This window comes from Artemia franciscana, unplaced genomic scaffold (assembly GCF_032884065.1).
Source record: "Artemia franciscana unplaced genomic scaffold, ASM3288406v1 PGA_scaffold_1180, whole genome shotgun sequence".
Taxonomy (NCBI): domain Eukaryota; kingdom Metazoa; phylum Arthropoda; class Branchiopoda; order Anostraca; family Artemiidae; genus Artemia; species Artemia franciscana.
This window is the reverse complement of record NW_027062618.1, coordinates 2,524,295-2,544,152: the sequence shown is the minus strand read 5'-3', so window position 1 is coordinate 2,544,152 and position 19,858 is coordinate 2,524,295. Positions and strand designations below refer to the sequence as shown.

General features: G+C 35.0%; 1 protein-coding gene across 2 annotated transcripts in view; it reads right to left on the bottom strand.

Annotated features, from left to right (window-relative positions):
- LOC136041241 (uncharacterized) overlaps window positions 1-19,858 on the bottom strand; it is a 226,863-nt gene that overhangs the window by 63,527 nt on the left and 143,478 nt on the right. For both annotated transcript variants that reach the window (XM_065725844.1, XM_065725843.1), the window contains exon 7: window positions 13,422-13,574. In XM_065725844.1, the coding sequence (XP_065581916.1) occupies window positions 13,422-13,574 (153 nt within the window). The remainder of the gene's footprint in view (window positions 1-13,421; window positions 13,575-19,858) is intronic.

Genomic DNA, 19,858 nt, shown 5'->3' with positions numbered 1-19,858 from the left:
AAAAAGCAACAAAATTCCCCCTCTAGATTTTTGAACCCTGCTTGGTCAGCCTTTTTAAAATATTGATTTAAAGTCAGAGTGGAATAACAAATATTTTAGATATGCAAAGATGGACATAAAAACACATGATAAAAAAAGCAACAATTATTTTGGGAATGTACTTCGTTACTTCTGAAAACATCGATATTTTTTTTTATTCAAGTCCACACCTTAAGACCCCTCTAAAAATATCTCCTCGAATGGCATCAATTCCGTAAAAGTTAGGGCGGTGTGTATTTTTTTCAAATTTTTGGGAAGGCGCTTTTGTTGTTTTTTCAATGAAAATACCAAAATAAAAAGCTATTTTTCAAAATCTAGGCCGGGGACAAAAAAAATTTAGGGGACAAAAGCTTCCCCAATCCGATTTATGCCAATGATCTAATTCCCAAATAAAGATCAAGTTTAAGGAGGTTTTCTGAAGTCTGTTTTGTCCTGTAACCCTTAGATCTTAGAACAAAATCCTGTAAAAGGGATATACAGCTTGCTTTATTCCGGAGACCGTCGTATTTTATCTCCGTCACATTTTCGCTTAAATCACTCTCGAGGTGCTAAAAATAAACTTGCTAAATAATAAAGTTCAAAGGAAAATTTAAGCAGTTATCGTAAGAAAACATTTATCAGCTTTAAAAAAGAGTATTTCCATCGAAAGTCTAAGATTAAAGATCATAAAAGAAAAACAATTTCTTTTTTGACACTCAATATTGCCAAGGGGACGACTTACGGGAAAATCACCTGTGATCCCCAAAAGAGGATACCAAACACTTGTTGAGTCGGAAATTAAGAATGGGAGATATTGGGAACCGTAAACAAATCCGCTTGCTAGAACTTCCTTAATTCTGAGTGGGCTAAGTGACTGGGAGCAAAATTTAACTTGTTCTTTCGTTTTTGTGAAAATACTGAAGGATACACTGGAGAAATATAGTATATTGCACATTAGGAAGAGGTAATTACTTTCCTAGGGGTGGTATTATTGCTGGACAACAAGGAAAATAGAAAAATTTGACGATGTTTCCGTTTTTGCGACACATAATTGCTTTTTTAGCACATGTGTCTGATTTAATACGCTTTTGGAAAATTTTGATCTCTTATTTTGCTTATTATGAATTATTTTAAATGGAGACTAAAGTTATTTATTTTAAACTTCATGGTTCTTTCGAAGAAAAAGACTTGAAAATAACGTGTGCCAGTAATAATTTGAAAACGCATTCAAGAGAATTAGCAGATTTTTATCCAAAATAATTGGGAGGAGGGGGCATTAAATTCAGGGGCAGGGTTGAATTACCCCTAATACTTCCTTCCCCACTCCAGATGGATTTTTTTGCACCACTGTCACTAGATCCCCACCCTCCCAACAAGTTTTCTTACTCCCCCACAAGCTAGATTTTGAAAAATACCATTTTTAGTATTTTCCCCACTGAAAGTGCTTTTTTCGGTATTTTACTTGAGAAAATCGAAAACAACAGAATTGTCCCCTCCCCAAGATTTCGAATAATAGATTTTGCTTCCGCCCCCCAACTCTTCAGGGATGGACGCCTTCTGGCTATGAATAACTATTTCGGATAGATATACAAATATTTTCATTCTAATTTGAAAAATTAGTTTTCTCCTCAAGTTTGTGAGACCAATTTACAATTTGCAAAAAAAAGTGTTCGTATTTGTGAATTTACTCTTTGCAAAGGATTGACCTGATTCAGTTTTATTAAGCAAATCTACCCTGAATATCCTACATATGGACGAAAATTTGGATTCTTTAATATCCAATTCAAGGATATGTAAGGAACTAGCCATCAGAATGTGAAGAACCGATCAGAGGATACCCAAAAAAATTAAATAAAATAGTGTATATTGTTTTGTGAGGACCAGAAGTATTACTTAGACACCTTTCCCGCAGCACAAAACTCGAAGCCCCCTTACCCTTCTCGACCCTAAAAGAACTTCGCAGAAAGTTTCAACTCAATCTCCTATATTAATATTAATCACAAATATAGACAATGTAGATATTATGTCATGGAACTTAGGAATATGAATCAGTCCTCGTTGGAGCACAAGAGAAACATCAGTCCTTATTAATTATCTTTTGTATACTTCTCGCGAACGGGCACCCACTCTCAGCCATATCATGTACATCTCAAAGCGCTATTTCACTACACTGGAATGAAACTATCCTACCTCTAAATGTAGATCCTACCTCCTAACCTAGTGGATTGATGCGCTGTTTTTAGGATCCTTTGTCCGAGAGGGCAAGGGTTCGACTCCTAGCGTACTCAATTATTTGGTTTGGGACGGGAGTCAGTGGCCTGAATCTGCAAGCTCAGCCAGAGTCGACCCAGCTCTAAATAAGTACCTGGACAAATCTGAGGAAGGTAAACAGGAAGGGTGTGCGAAACCACAGGATGGTTGGCCCCCATACCCCCATTGCACCTCCTGGCTTAAGGGCCAAGAAACAGAGATCAGCACTGCCGATAGGGACTGCAAAGTCCAATGTAGTATTCTTTACCTTTTTTTTACCTCCAAATGTATTCCGATTGAAACTATCCATGTCCTAAACGGTACTTTTCAGGGGAGCTTTTGAAGTTTTTAAGTTTTTTTTTTTTTTTTTTACAGTAGGCCTGCTTCAAAAAAGGCTATAGGGTAAAGGTAAAGGTAAAAGGTAAAGGATACGGCATTAGACTTTACAGTCCGTACCGGCGGTGCTGATCTCCGTTTCTTGGCCCTTCAGCCAGGAAGTGCAATGGGGGGTTGGGGGCCAGCCATCCTGTGCTTTCGCACACCCTTGCTTTCGCAACAATTTGGAAGACATATAGCGGGGTGGTGGTAATTCTGACTTGAAATTGGGATTCAGCCCAAAATATTGCAAACGATAGACTACTAATCCTTTTTTGGACGCATTCCAGTGAAGCGAATTGTTCTGTCGCATATTCTGCATTTTCCCTTTTTGTGGCACTTGGTATTAACCAAGTGACATCTAGCAATCGCCAATTCTGTCGGTCTGTCTGTCTGTCGGTCTGTCTGTCGGTCCCGGTTTTGCTACTTTAGGCACTTCCAGGTAAGCTAGGACGATGACATTTGGCAGGCGTATCAGGGACGAGATCAGCTTAAATTAGAAATAGTCATTTTCCCAATTTGACCATCTGGGGGGGAGGGGGGGGTATGGGGCCGGTTAATTCGGATAAAATAGAAAAAATGAAGTATTTTTAACTTATGAATGGGTGATGGGATCCTAATGAAATTTGATGTTTGGAGTGATATTGTGTCCCAGAGCTCTTATTTTAAATCCCGATCGGATCTGATGACATTGGGGGGAGTTGGAGGGGGGAAACCTAAAATCTTGGAAAACGCTTAGAGTGGAGGGATCGGGATGAAACTTGATGGGAAAAATAAGCACAAGTCCCAGATACATGATTGACATAATCGGAACGGATCCGCTCTCTTTGGGGTAGTGGGGGGGGGGGTAATTCTGAAAATTTAGAAAAAATGAAGTATTTTTAACTTACGAACGGGTGATCGGATTTCAATGAAATTTGATGTTTAGAAGGATATCGTGTCTTAGAGCTCTTATTTTAAATCCCGACAGGATCTGGTGACATTGGGGGGGAGTTGGGAGGGGGAAACCAAAAACTTGGAAAACACTTAGAGTGGAGGGATCGGGATGAAATAGGGTGGGAAAAATAAACACAAGTGATAGATACATGATTGACATAAACGGAACAGATCCGCTCTCTTTGGGATAGTTGGGGGGGGGTTATTTCTGAAAAATTAGAAAAAATGAGGTATTTTTAACTTACGAACAGGTGATCGGATCTCAATGAAATTTGATATTTAGAAGGACATCGTGGCTTAGAGCTCTTATTTTAAACCCGACCAGATCCGGTGACATTGGGGGGGGAGTTGGGAGGGGGAAACCTAAAACTTGAAAAACACTTAGAGTGGAGGGAGCGGGATGAAACTTGGTGGAAAAAATAATCACGAGTCCTAGATACATGATTGACATAACCGGAAAGGATCCGCTCTCTTTGGGGTAGTTGGGGGAGGGGTTAATTCTCAAAAATTAAAAAAATGAGGTATTTTTAACTTACGAACGGGTTATCGGATCTCAATGAAATTTGATATTTAGAAGGATATCGTGTCTCAAGGCTCTTATTTTAAATCTTGACTGGATCTGGTGACGTTGGGGGAAGTTTGGGGTGGGGAACCTAAAATCATGGAAAACGCTTAGATTGGAGGGATCGGGATGAAACTTGGTGGGAAAAATAAGCAGAAGTCTTACATACATGATTTACATAATTGGAACGGATCCAATCTATTGGGGGGGGGGTTAATTCTGAAAAATAAGAAAAAATGACGTATTTTTAACTTACGAAGGAGTGATCGGATCTTCATGAAACTTCATATTTAGAAGGACCTCGTAACTCAGATCTCTTATTTTAAATCTCAACCGGATCAAGCGTAATTGGGGGGGGGGGGGCAGTTGGGGGGGGGGGACCGGACTCTTAGAAAATACTTAAAGCGGTGAGATCAGGATGAAACTGGATGGGAAGAATAAAAACCTGTCTAAGATACGTGACTGACATAACCGGACCGGATCTGCTCTCTTTGGTGGAATTGGAGGGGGGGGGGTAATTTTGAAAATTGAGGTATTCGTCACTTACGAAAGGGTGACCAGATCTTAATGAAATTTGATATTTAGAAGGATTTTGTGCTTTAAAGTTCTTATTTTAAATTCTGACCAGATCCTGTGACGTTGGGGGGAGTTAGAGGGGGAAACCGGAATTCTGGAAAACGTGAAAATTGGGGTATTTTTATCTTACGAATAGATGATCGGATCTTAATGAAATTTGATTTTTAGAAAGAATTCATGTTTCAGAGCTCTTATTTCAAATCCCGACAAGATCGTTTGACAATGGGGGGAGTTGGAGGGGGAAATCTTGGAAAAACACTTGGAGTGTAGGAATCGGGATGAAGCTTGGTGGATAGAATAAACAAATGTCCTTGATACGTGATTGACAGAATCGTACTGGATTCGCTCTCTTTGGGGGAGTTGGGGGAGGGGTTCAGTGATTTGGCGAGTTTGGTGCTTCTGGACGTGATAGGACGATGAAAATTGATAGGCGTGTCAGGGAGCTGCACAATTTGACTTGATAAAGTCGTTTTCCCAGATTCGACCATATGGGGGGCTAAAGGGAGAGGAAAAATTAGAAAAAATTAGGCATTTATAACTTACGAGTGGGTGATCGGATCTTAATGAATTTTGATATTTAGAAGGACATCATGACTTAAGAGCTCTTATTATTTTAAATCCTGACCGGCATTAAGCCTCTTATTTTCCTTTTTAAATCAATCTATTGATTCATAGAATTTTGTTAGAGCTCATACCGTATGATCTCTTGGCTCTTAGCTCTTCTCGTATCGTCACAAGTGCCATATGAGCTCTTAGCTCTTGTTTCATTATCAAGTGGTCATCAGTCGTGATGTGCGATGTCTGATGCCTGTGATTTTTGAAAGCCGTTAACAGATCAAACTCTCAATTTGTTTCACTTCTTTTATAAATTTATATATATATATATATATATATATATATATATATATATATATATATATATATATATATATATATATATATATATATATATATATATAGTTGCGTATACGTTTTTATTTATTTTAAACGAAGTACAGTTTTCATATATTTTGTACACATAGCCTAAAAGAAAATAATTTTTTTTAATCAGAAAGGCTGATTATTAAGAGTGATACAAAATAGAAACGTCAAAACAATTAATTTTAGACGTTCGATACCTCTTCGTGTTTTAAAAGAAAAATATTAAGGAAAAAGGCAAGGTCGGCCCAATACAACAAGTGAAGTTCACGGTCAATTATATTCAACAATACCGATCACGAAGGAGCCTTCCTCAACTAATCTAAAATGTGGTTTCACCTAAAGAATTGATTGCATATTAGAAAAACTAAAACGTCCATTATTTATTTTTCGAATTAAATAGCTATTTACTTTAGACCCAAATATTATATTTAACGGTAGAGCCTGGCCATTATGTGTAAAACAAAGTCAATACTGGCATAATTATTTCCATGTCAATGTCAACAGACAAATTAATTTGTTTAAATAGTTTTGGTCAACCTCTTCCTAGACTATTACTAGGTCCAGACAGGAATAAAACTTTATTTTTGTCGCCGGATTTTAAGTCGCCTGAAGAAAAGGTCTTCATGTGGAGCAATCGCTTCAGTTTCCGAGGGGGAGTAAATTGCTTCTTTTTCCGAGCGGAGTTGAAAAATAAAACAAAAGTTCCCTACTTATGAAGTTATGAAAAAATTATTTATATTATTTTTTAAATTGATATTTAAACAAAACATCTTATTGAAAAATTTCCTAAGAGGATTTCAGAGAATTTCGCTTAGAGAACGGTGCTTTGTCATTTGCACTCGAAGATGCTCACCGTCTTTCATCAAAAGTTGTATAAAAGAACAATAAAATAAGCCACAGCCCCTTCCCCCTCGTGGACCTAATTTTTCAGCCTTATTTTTACACTTTTTTAGGACTCGAAACAGACTATATCACCGTAAATTTTGCAGTAGACAGAAATCGGCTGTGAAATTAAAAGTGCGACACATGGAATTTTGGTCAAAATTGAGTTATGTGTTTTTCATGGGTAAACTAAGCACGAAAAATCGAATGGAAAATTCAGAATTGTCCTAACTTTTGCCGTTATGAAGATAAGAAGAGACACAGGCCTCTAACTGACGTATGTCTCTTTTTATCAGGTATTGTTCCAATTCTGAAAGACAGAAGAGGATAACCTTATTGAGCTATAACATGGGGACCTGGGATTTATCTCCTTTTTTTGTCAAGGGAAAAGGAAACACGAGCAATAAAATTGAATAATTTCGAATTCTCTCGGAATGCTTGAATTTAACTTATACCACTAAAAAGAGCATAAAAAGTCGGTTTAGAATATACTCCGTTCATCCCCATTAAGCCTCATCCCTCAGAGTAACCATTGCCGACAACCTTTTTTCCCGTTTTTGGCTCTCACAAAACAGAATAAACTTTTATCATAGGCAGCGTAATAGCGCTGCCTAAGTAAATAGCGATGTGGGCACAATGTATTATTCATTTAATTTTTTTGGTTCTTTTAGACGAGGGCACTTCGTATCGAAGGATTTGTCGCAGAAACTTCGAAAAGGGCTCAACCGATGGTAATTTAAAAGGGATAATGTCCTTCTTAATAGTCGAAAGTGATTGGAGGGCAACTAACATCCCTCCCAAACCCACCTTTTCCCCAAACACATTCAATCAAAATTTTGAGATGGCCATTTTGTTCAACGTAGTTGAAAGATCTGAAAATTATGTCTTTGAGGATGGCACCCCCCCCCCACAGAGCCCATAGGGAAAGGGTTGTAAGCTATGCCCTGGAGAAATTTGAAGTTTATATAGAAAGGAGGATCTTATAAACTTCAGAGGGGGCTCATGGGATTGCTAATCGAAGTCTAAGTGCCCTTTTTGATATTTAGAGCGATTTGAGGGTAGATCAACCCCCCCCCCCCTCACATACACACCTCATATTTTCCCGAAATGCATCTGATAAAAATTAGAGATGATGATTGAAGGGCAACTAACCCCCCTCCCACGCCCATCATTTCCCCAAACACATCAAATCAAAATTTTGAGATAGCCATTATGTTCAACGTAGTTGAAAGGTCAGGAAATTATGTTTTTAAGGATGACAACTCCCCTTCAGCCCTCAGGGCAAGGGTTGTAAGTCTTAACCAGGGGGCACATAAGGTATATACAGAAAGGGTGATAGTATAAACTTCGGAGGGGTTCATTGGATTGGTAATCAAAAGCTTTAGTACCCTTTTTAGGATTCAGAGAGATCGGAGAGTGGATACCCCCCTCACATCTTGCATTTTCCCCAAATGCTTCTGATAGAACTTTTGAGATGACCATTTGTTGTCATAGAAACTTCAAAAACAGCTCATTCAATTGGAAATTGAAAGGACTAGTGTCCTTTTTAATAGTCAAATGTGATTAGATGGCAACTAACCCCCTCCCACGTTTACCATTTCTCCAAACACATCCAATAAAAATTTAGAGATAGTTATTCTTTTTAATGTAATTGAAAGGTCTGGAAATTATTCCTTTGAGAATGTCAACCCCCAAACAGCTCCCAGGGCAAGATTTTTTAGTTGTGCCCTGGAGGTATATAAGGTATATATGGAAAGGGTGATCGTACTAACTTCGGAGGGGGCTCAGTGGATTCGTAATCAAAAGTTCTAGGACATTTTTTTTAAGATTCAGAGTGACTGGAGGATGGATACCCCCCACCACTACCACGTATTTTCCCGAAATGCACCTGATAGCAATTTGGAGATTGCCGTTTATTTTCATAAAAAAAAAAAAATTTCGAAAACAGCACATTCGATTGGATATTGAAAGAACCAGTGCCCTTTTTAATAGTCGGAAGTGATTGGAAGGCAACTAACTCCCCTCCCACACCTGCCCTTTCTCCAAACCCATTTAATCAAAATTTTGAGATAGCCATTTTGTTCAACATAATTGAAAGGACCAGAAATTACGTCTTTGAGGATAACAACCCCCTACAGCCCTGAGGACAAGGTAATTTAAGCCCTGGGGGGCAAAAGGGAATATATCTTTTACAACCCCCATAAATTCTCAAGACCAGAACAGAATTTGCACTTTACTGAAAAAAGTGTCTCTGGATTGTCAGTTTAGTATGCATATACTGATATATATTCCTTAAAGTTTTAATAATTTTTAATTTATTAAAGTTTAAAAAGTTCAAACACTTTAAACGTATTTTGTTTATTTAAATCATACAATGAATAACCGTCTCAAACTCAAAACGAGCAAAAAATTAGCATGAGAAGGGCTGACAACCCCCATGCCTTCTCAAGCCTGGAACATAATTTGCAATTTATTGAAAACAAATACGTTTAAAATGTTTTCACTTTGTTTTTACTTGTTTAAAATGTTTTTATTGGATATGTGAAGGGGGAAGTCTACCCCCTTTGCGCTCCAATTACACCACGAGTGTTTGGTGCCATTTTTAAGAGCAACAAGCGACTGGATGGCAAGCAGCCCCTCTCTTAAGCCCATTCATTTTCCAAGCAAATCCAGTCAAGGTTTTGAGACAGCCATTGATTATGCTTTAAAACTAAATGTTGGTTTAAAATAAATCAAAAGGCATTGTGCACATGGTTGCCAATAAAACTATTCTGTAATATATCGAGAACGACTGAGGGTAAAAAGCTGAAACGTTTGGGGATTTATTTTTTCTAATTAAATGGTCTTTGTGATTCAAGTGTCATTCTTAAAGAATTAGAACAAATTTCTAATTTTAAAGTAAAGAGCGAGGTATTGACCAAGGGACTTGTTGGACTTGTATATTACAAATAAGTAACATTAGGGGGCACCATTTGAAATTTCAAATGAACCTTAGCAGCCATCTGAAAGAAGGTAACTAAGGTTCAAAGATGTCTTTCCCAACAAAAAACGGCAACAAACAAACAAAAAACATAAAACAAACAATGCACTGATCCTCACGAAGGCTCCATGGCCAGTAAGAGAGAGGAAAACACACATACTATTTATATAATACTACTACTACTACTACTACTACTAACAACTCACTGCAGCATCAAGCCGCCTGAGGCCAACACAGATACGCACGCTCCTCCTCCAACCCAATTAAATACTAAATACTAACTTAAATACTAAATCATAAACATTAAATAAAAAGAGAGAAAGAGAGAGAGAGAGAGAGAGAGAGAGAGAGAGAGAGAGAGAGAGAGAGAGAGAGAGAGAGTGAGGGAGAAAGAGAGGTAAAGATTTTAGCAAGATGCTAGTCGACGAAATCTTGAACTTTTCCCCCAAATTTTTTTATTGCTTTGCTGCCACTAAAGTTTTCCTTATAATGTACTTGTCAGATACGGTGTAATCATATATAATTATAATGTTTCTTTATAACGTATAATGTGTAAATCAATTTCAGTTTTGGCCTGAAATATATTTTACAGGTCATTTGCGCCTTTGAACTTTGCTTTAGAAAACATTAAAACATGAAACTTACTGTGCTTTTTTGGTGGAATCAAAATCTACTTCGATAAAGATCTGGTATTCTCACCTCGACCGGTAGATTCTATAAAAATCAGTGTTGCGGCCAAGCACCCAACTTGATGCCGCATTCTAGAAAGGGGGAAGTTAAGGAAGGTATAACCGAGTGGAGGTTAATCCTGGAGAAAGATACCCCTCCGATCTCCAATATCAACAGCACCCCAAAATGTCACTTTTTTTGGTCACTTAACAAGCGCGCTAGAAGTTTCTTATTCAAATGTGCCCTCTCGTGATATTCTAGGACCATCAGGTCGATATCGATCACCCTTGAGAAAAAAAATAATAATAATAATAAACACGCATCTGTGATCTTTCTTGCGGCAAAAAATACAAAATTCCACATTTTAGGAGATAGGAGCTTGAAACCTCTACACCAGGGTTCTCTGATACGCTAAATGTGATGATGTGACTTTCATTAAGATTCTGAGAATTTTAAGAGGGGTTTCCCCCTTTTTTTCGAAAATAAGGCAAATTTTATTAGACTCGTAACTTTGATGGGTAAGATTAAACTTGAAGAAACTTATATATTCGAAATCAGCATAAAAATTCAATTCTTTTGATGTATCTATTGGTATTGAAGTTTCGTGTTTTAGAGTTTCGGTTACTATTGAGCCGAGCCGTTCCTTACTTACAGTTCGTTACCACGAACTGTTTGAAACAACATCAAGAATGTAATACCTGTGTTATATAGAAAAACACCTAATAAGTAAGACCATCCTTACATGAATTATTACCATTTTTTCTTCATGTAATAAAACACAAGAGCCCTTTACCTATTTCGTCTCCCGAATCATCAAAATCGTCCTTATAAACCAAGGAAAGACAAAAAAAAAAAACTAAAAAAACTTGCGACTTGCCTAAGAGCCTGGATAGTCTATATTAAACATCTCTATCAAGTTTTGAAGTTTTTCTTTTTTCCATTGCCATTTGTAATCACCTCATTTCGTGAAAGATATTAAATTAACAAACTAAAGGAAAGCCTTTTCCTAAAATCAACAATTTTCCCTATAGAGACGACAGGTTTACATTACTTCCATTAATTTTTTCACCGTTTCTAAACTTCGCTTGAGATCCATAAATATATCCATCTTTCGCAATAATTCTTCTAAACAATTCATAAAAAGCATCCATTCGAACAAAATAAATAAAATGAAATATGACGACACCTGAATTCATCCAGCTTTCCCAATATACAACTATCCAAGACAACGTTAAATTGCACTTAGTTTTCATATTCTTGGTTGCGGTGTGTTAAGATTTATTACTCAAGGGTTACAATTTTACAGGAAGTTGTGTATTGCTGCTTAGAATCATCAGTACAGCATTGCCAAACCTTAACATTTGTACCATTTGCCCTCCGGTCTTTTTTGTCACTTCAAAAGGGCACTAGGAAATTTAATTTCCGTTTAAATGAGGCATTTAAAATCTCCATGATGTTCTGGTTATTCGCTAGCCCTGGTGAAAAAAAAGCAAAAAAGTGGAGGATTGTAATTGTCCTACTAAATGTTTCTCACCGTGATGGTTCCAAAGATGCACTTTTTATTTTGAGCTGACGCCATTTTTATGGGGTTATAGGCTTTTTTTCGAAATCCCATAAATTTCTTTTCGCAATAAAATTTTACTTTAAAAGATTAACGGAAATAATAAATACCATTCCTGAATCAGTGTCAGATTGCAATTTTTTTTCACTAGGTCTTTTTTTTCAACTTTTGGATAATATGTGCTGTGGTTCGCACTTCAGGGTTACAATTTTACAGACAGTTGTGTATTGCTACTTAGAATCGTCAGTGCAGCATTGCCAAAGCTTAAAATTTGTACCATTTTTGGGACAACTGAAAGGTGTAATGTGGTACAATTGAAAATTTTTTGGAACAATACTAACTTTCCGGTAAATTTTAATTTTATTTGTTCCTTTCTGACTCAAATATCCGTATTAAGTTTTAGTTTATCAAAATTGTTCTTTTTGTTATGGTAATTGTTAACTTACTATTAGACGGAACAAATAACTCTTGTGGTACAATTTTAGTCGAAAAACTGGCACAGTTTACTTCAAATAGGTGGCAACGCTATTTCAGGGTCATCAGCCTTTCATTCACATTCCGGCATTCAAACAAAATATATGATTCTATGATATCCTCGATCCCTGGACAACTAGTGGGCCATGGAAGGGTGATCAAAAGTAATATTTTGGGACAGTAGCCCTCGGTTGACACAGAAAAATTTACTGGAATAGACAACACCGTCAATTGCATCAATGGCCAAATTTTTAAGTGCCCAATATTTGCTGTCAAAACATTCAAAATCGAAAGAGCGTGATTGAAATGGACCAGAATAATGTTTTACTTTCATGCTTTCGGGACCAAAACGGCATATTTTTCTCATCACTAAAAATAAAAACTGAATACTTTAACCATTGAGAAAAACTCGAGGAGCTTTAAAAAAATCGAGCTAAAAGTAACAAAATTCTTTCTTGCTGACTCCTAATGTATACTATTTGACAAAGGGTATCATTGAAAATTTAAAAGTCAGTCCGTATTGAAGCAGCAGAGATGTGCAAAGCAAGGGTGCAAGTGATGCACCCCTGCTCTTAAAGCACGGATGTGCACCTCCAGCGACGTATAATTTTTTTATGCAGTGATTAGCAGCATATTCGCCTTATCACGGTTGGATCCGTTCGTTTTACTAGTGTTTTTGTGTAATTTTGTTTTCGTTCCTTTTTCTTAATGTTTTATTCCATTAGTTATCTTTTTTAATGTATATGGGTAAGAAATAATATTAACATTATTACAAAAATTATTACTAGTATTAGAAGAACATTTGACTATATAAGAAAAAAATATTTTTAGCTGATTCCAAATATATATCGTCAGAAAACAGGCATAACTGAAAATAAAAAAAAAATAGCCTTTATCATCCCTCCTGAAGATTATCCTCCCTCCGGTGGGGCAAAAAATTGGAGCCTGAGCATCCATTATCGGGCAGTATTAATTATTTTTGGGCTTTATTATCGGGTATTATTATCGGGCATGTTAATGGGGAATCATTATCGGCGCTTGTCGCCTCATCTGTTGGATATGCTTGTTTTATTAGTGTTCTATGTATGATTTTTGTTCCTTTTTCTTTATATTTTACTCCACGATTTGTCTTTTTGACACATTAGGGCATTCAATAAATATAATTATTACTATAATTATTCTTAACCAAAAGTTTAAAGTAACAAAGTTTTTCTTACCTTAACAACTCAAAGCTTATACAAAGATGGTTTCTAAAGTAGAAATAATCTAGCATCTTAATGATGTTGTGTTGTGAATCTTTATCCCGTCGTCGTAGATGATCTAATATGCGAACCTCCACAAGTGCTTGATGATGGAAACGCTTTTTGTTTCTATAAAAATGAAAGAACCACGTAAAAAAGATCTTCTCCATCTTTGAAGGAGGTATATCTAGTGGTATATCTTACTAATGAGATCAACATTTAACGGTATTTAAAAGTATAAATAAGCTTTAAAGTTAAAAGAAGTGCGTGTTCAGTAGGTATTCAAGGTGATTGAAGTTGAGGAGGTTGCACACAGCATTAAAAAAAACAAAACCTTTCTGTAAAGCAATCCAATGTGTCCCTAGATATAAACATATAATTATATATGTATATATATATATATATATATATATATATATATATATATATATATATATATATATATATATATATATATATATATATATATATATATATATATATATATATATATATATATATATATATATATATATGTATATATATATATATATATATATATATATATATATATATATATATATATATATATATACATATATATATATATATATATATATATATATATATATATATATATATAATATATATATATTATATATTATATATATATTATATATATATATATATATATATATATATATATATATATATATATATATATATATATATATATATATATATATATATATATATATATATATATATATATATATATTTATATATATATTAGTTCCGGTTAAAATAGTACTACTAACAACTTACTGCAGAACTGAGCCACCTGAGGCCAAAAAGCTGCACACGTTTCTTCTCCATCCGAATCTATTCAAAGTACCCCTATTTACACCCTCCTAAGAATTGCCTGTTTTCCTTAAATCCTTTAAAATGAAACGTACAGAAATTTTCTTATGACAGGGTATTTTCCCTTCTAGTGCGAAAGCTGGTCCCAAGGTGGTTATGTCCGGTTAAAACTGGTTATATCAGTAAAAGCTAGTCAAAACCGGTTATATTTATTTTGCTTTGTTTTTGCCTAACGATTTTGATTTGTCCACACGTGCAGTTCTAGCTTCCAGTCACATTCAATTTGGACCTCTCTCTCTCTCTCTCTCATCTTTTGTTGTTTTTTCTTTTCTTTTTTTTTTTTTGGTTTGCTTTAAAAGTTTTCTTTTTTTCTTTTTTTTAAGGCAAAATGGGCTCTAATGGCATTGATAAAGTGCTTGCTTGTGGGTTATTTGCAATCATGGAATTTAACCAGTAACCAATATTTTAAATAAATAATGGTAAAATCTAGTCGTCAAAAAAAAAAAAGAAACAGGTTGTATTCAGGAGAAAACTGATTGTAGAGACAACTGCCCATGAAAACTAACGGGTCCTTACAAAATTTCTAATTTGCATTAAAGAAATAACAGATGCCTTTACAACAATATACTTTAAATAATTATAACTCCAACGAAATAACTTTTCCCAAAAAGGAATTATTTATTGCATTTTCAATCTGTTCAAAAATGATTTATTTGCTTTCAAAGGGCCGAATAGATTGTTCCGATAAGGTATAAACTATTTTACGAATAAATAGTCAAAGAAAAGGGGAAAGCTTTCCATCTTTAGTTATAAAAAAAATTATTCAGAAATGGAATGAACTTAAACTGGTTCAAAAATGCGAACACCTTATTCCAGACTTTACAGTCTTCAACGAAAAAGAAAGGAAAAAATCAAGGCACATAACCGGCGAAAAAAAACGTAAAAAGTATGTTTCTTGTGGCATTTAACCACAAATTCATTTGGTCGGAGGGGTGGAGGAAAAAAGAGCTGGGACTTTTCGCCATTCTTCAGTACAGTAGAACTTCACTATATCTTTTTCATGATATATTTCTGTTCCCTAACCAGTCGCTCCTGTTTCCCAATCCGAAATTGGATTGTGCCTGGACAGCCTAAACACACAAATAATAAAATATCAAGTCTTAATTTCTATCAATTTTGGTTAACAGCTGTTACGTTTGATAACAATGTTTGGCCAAACTTGACTGAAATTGGTCTACAGGGTACTTCTACTGGGAGAAAAATTGTGATCTTCAAGTATATTTTGTGCTTTGTCTTCCCTATTTTTCCTAAGAGTCAATATATGTAGCCTACACCTATGCAGGGTTGCCACCCCTAGTGATTTATCACTATTTCTAGTGATTTTTTTATATTACCTAAATAAGCGTAATATAGTGGCGGGCCGTGGACTTGGGTATTGGATCTTCAACTAATATTGTTTATGTTATAAATATTGATGGGGTCACCACAATCACGAGCTCTGTCTCTCCGTGGCGACCCGGTGTATTTTATTTGTTATGCGTATTATATTAATAAATTGGATTGATTAAGGAAAATCACTTAATTCAGCAGATAAATCACTAGACTGTTAAAGAAAATCATTAATTAATATAAAATCACAAAAATCTATTATTTTTCCCCATCGGGTGGTAACCGTGCACCTCGTGCAGAACACTGCTTTTACAGTTTTCGCCCTGGGTTAGATCTATTTGAATTACCTTTAATAGCCTCCGGAAGTACTCTTCACTAAGTCTACGTAAACAAAAAAGTTGTTTTTTTCAACCAAAAATTCAAATACATTATAAATCGCACTATAAATAATAAAGCTTCATGTAGTTCATGACAGTAATAATAGTTAATAAATTTGGTCGGTTAATCACACTGGGCACCCCAGCGTGTTGAAACTTACGGAAATAACACTTAGCTCAAAAATACTTATTATCATTGTGTAAGAACTATGCGAAAAGTGTTTTATAATACTTTACCAACATTCTATAGAATATTAAAAACACTTTTTTTAAGAAATATATTTTTTTGTACTTTTGCTTAGTTTTTAAATCAATCTTTAGCAGAAGGTTCAAGCCTGAATGCTTATCCTGTAATCAATTATATAATATATGATTCAATATGTGCCAATGCCCTTTTTTTCTAAGGGATTTTTATTTTAGAAATAGCTACTTAATTGCTTACTCAAAATTGGATTCTTTGTTTTCGTTTTATTATCAAACTTAAACAACAATATCTTTTAACAAATTAAGTAAAGAAATAAGAGTTTTTTTTACCACAACACAAACACTAAAAACGAACTATGACAAACTAAATATTTTTTGAAAGCTACGATAGTAATCTTCAACATCCATCAGTACAAAATTATTGATTATTTTGATTCCTCTCCAAAATTATTTAATTTCTAATTAAATTTTAAAATTAATTAATTAATTGTTTAATTAATTATTAAATAAATGTTGAAATAACTAATTTAATAAAAAAAATTATTTAATAATTGTGATTCCTCTCCGTGAAAACGTCTTTTCAGCAAGGATCTCGCTCAAGAACGCACAAGAAACGCACACTGTCTTTGCACAAAACGTCCTTTCAGTGGGGTTGAGCTTCTGTTTAAGATCTGGAATCACTCAAAAGACGAGAAGGGGACGAAAAGTAAGTTACAAGTCCAAAGGCAGTAAAGAACGGGCAGTGGCGTCAATTCACGAAATTTGTCGGCAAAATGTATTTTTCAAAATCAAGGGCGTAGGCCTATTTGTCTTTCTTTTTATTTTGTTAATTAATATAGAAAAATACATTCTTCAAAAGACTTTAAAGAAGGTATTTTCCAAAATTTATTGGAAGGGGATAAACATCAAGAAGGGGTCACATGCTCCTTCCTGCCCCCCCCCCCCAAATGGCAATGCTGTGAATAGGTATTACTCCTAAACAACGTAAAGAACGGGCAGTAAAGAACCGGCAAGTAAAAGAACGGGCTAAGTAAAGAACGGGCAGTGGCGTCAATTCACGAAATTTGTCGGCAAAATGTATTTTTCAAAATCAAGGGCGTAGGCCTATTTGTCTTTCTTTTTATTTTGTTAATTAATATAGAAAAATACATTCTTCAAAAGGCTTTAAAAAAGGTATTTTCGAAAATTTATTGGAAGGGGATAAAAATCAAGAAGGGGTCACATGCTCCTTCCTGCCCCCCCCCCCAAATGGCAATGCTGTGAATAGGTATTACTCCTAAACAAAATGCGCTTTAAGTCAGCATTAATAAAAGCTTTATCTTTAACGCAACGTTATCCAGCCTTAAATGCCAGTATTTCAGGGAAGACTGGGTCCTCTTAAGGTCCAAAAAAGCAAAGATAATATGCCTAAAGAGGACATCTTCCTTATAAAAGGTGGGAAGTAGCACTTTTCAACAAATTCGCCATTCTCCTCAACTAGAAATCCTTTTTAGGATATTACACCCACAGAGTCAAGAACACTTATGATGAATGTCTAATTGTTTATACCGTACTTGGAAAAAAAAAATCTTCAAAAAACTTCTTAAAAAATATCTTCAAAAAGTATCTTTAAAAAAGTTTCTTCAAAAACAAAATCTTAAAAATATATCTTCGAAAAACATCTTAAAAGAAAATCTTCAAAAAAATATCTTCAAAAAACATCTTCAAAAAAACACCTTTAAAAAAACATCTTCAAAAAACATCTTTAAATATTGCATTGCAATATTGTCCCTTTCTCCCTTGGCTATTTAGTTTATGGATATTTTAATTCCATTAATTGCTCAATATAAGGCTTAATGAGCCATAGGAGGGGGAGGGGGACATTCCAATGATATTTGGTAAAATATATGAAAATAGCGTTTCTATTTGATTTTATTAAAAACTACTCGAAGTCCAACAACTAAGCTTAAAACTAAGAATAGCAAAAAAAAATAACTGTATCTTTTTGTTTTTTATTATATATTTTTTTTCTTAAATTATCTACAAATTGCATTGATGGTTACGGCTCCACTGGAGATCAGAAAACCAACATCGTCAGTTATGCTTCCTTGGTATGGGTACAGTAAAACGGTTCATTTAAAGAGAGAATAACAAGTTTATAGCATTATATGTTTTGCATCATAAATAAGGGTTTTAAGTTACCTTAACATGGAAGTCATGACTAACTTCTATAGGTGTTAGTTAACTCGGTATCATCTGATTATTAAGACCAAGTTCAAAGACTATGAGAAAAGCATATGAGTGAAATTTGCGTTAGTGTCGAGAAGAAAGCTATCAGCACCATCAAGCGTTCGGTGACTTTCTTTAACCCAAAGCGGCCACATACCTAGGCCAACTTTGTGTATACTCGATTTTGAATTTAAATAATACTGTTTACTCGAATTTGAATTTAAATAATACTGAAAAGCAAGAAAAACTGATTCATTATATCTTAAAGAGGAATTTTGGCTTTATCCCCAAAGAAACTGTAGATTACTCATATCAAAGATAATGTTGTTTTTTGTTTTTTTTTTAGTTTTTTTTTTACTTTTTTAATGAACTCGCCAGACATTGTAGCGTGACTGTCGCTAGTGTAATTTGATACTTACCAAAATCTAACCCTTATGCGTTTTCTTTTCTCTTTGACTAAGTTGGTGATACGTCAAGGGCAAGCAAAGACTTATAAGGTAATATTGGAGGTCATACGAGAATTCAAGAGTGCTTCACTCATGGGGAGGGTTGAAACAAACCTCCCCTATTCAAACTATCATACTATCAAAGCTAACTTCTGATAGAAGTTGAAGGGTCGGATTTAAAAGTTTGATGTTCTTAGGCCCAAGCGTTTTTGTCAGTCTGTTTTGGCGAGATTTTCCGGGAATTCCCCGAAAATTCTAGGAACAACTGAAAATTTGATCAGAGCACAACTGATGAACCGAAAGTAAAGAGAGAGAGAGGTGGTATCGAACTCTTGGTTTCCATTCCTTGGGAGACATCTGATAGTTTACAAGTGACCACGGACCTCCTGTTTTTTTTAAGATCATTTTTCAGTGAATAGGCAGCGCTGCAGCGGACTGCACCCGGCACATCGAAAATAAATCACATCAGTCCAGCTTTTGTTAAGAAAAAAAGAAGTTAGTGATACTTTATCGCGCCCTCTGGCATTGTGTGCCATAAACCTGGGCCTAGTGGGCCTACTGGCAAATCTAAGCCTGGATGTTGATAAGCTCTTTGAGTGGAATCGGACAGATGTATCGAACTTTATGATCGAGTCTAACTGTTTAATATGTGTGATTGAAACAAAATTGTCTTAAGGTTCCTAGGAAATTATTCGCGACAGAAACTCGCTATAAAATTTAGATTAAAAAGAATACAAATAGTAAACTTTTAAATTGCACAAATATAAGCTTTTGCTTATCCAGAATCATATTTTGAGGGCTTAAACAAGTAATTTTTTTTCCAATTTTTAGCTAAAATGAAACAAAACTAATATTTGCCCACCACAAGCAATTTTTCTTTTACTCAAATGACGCAGAATCCGAGTGAAGAAGATGAAGATCCGGATGGCATAGGACGTCGAAAAGACGT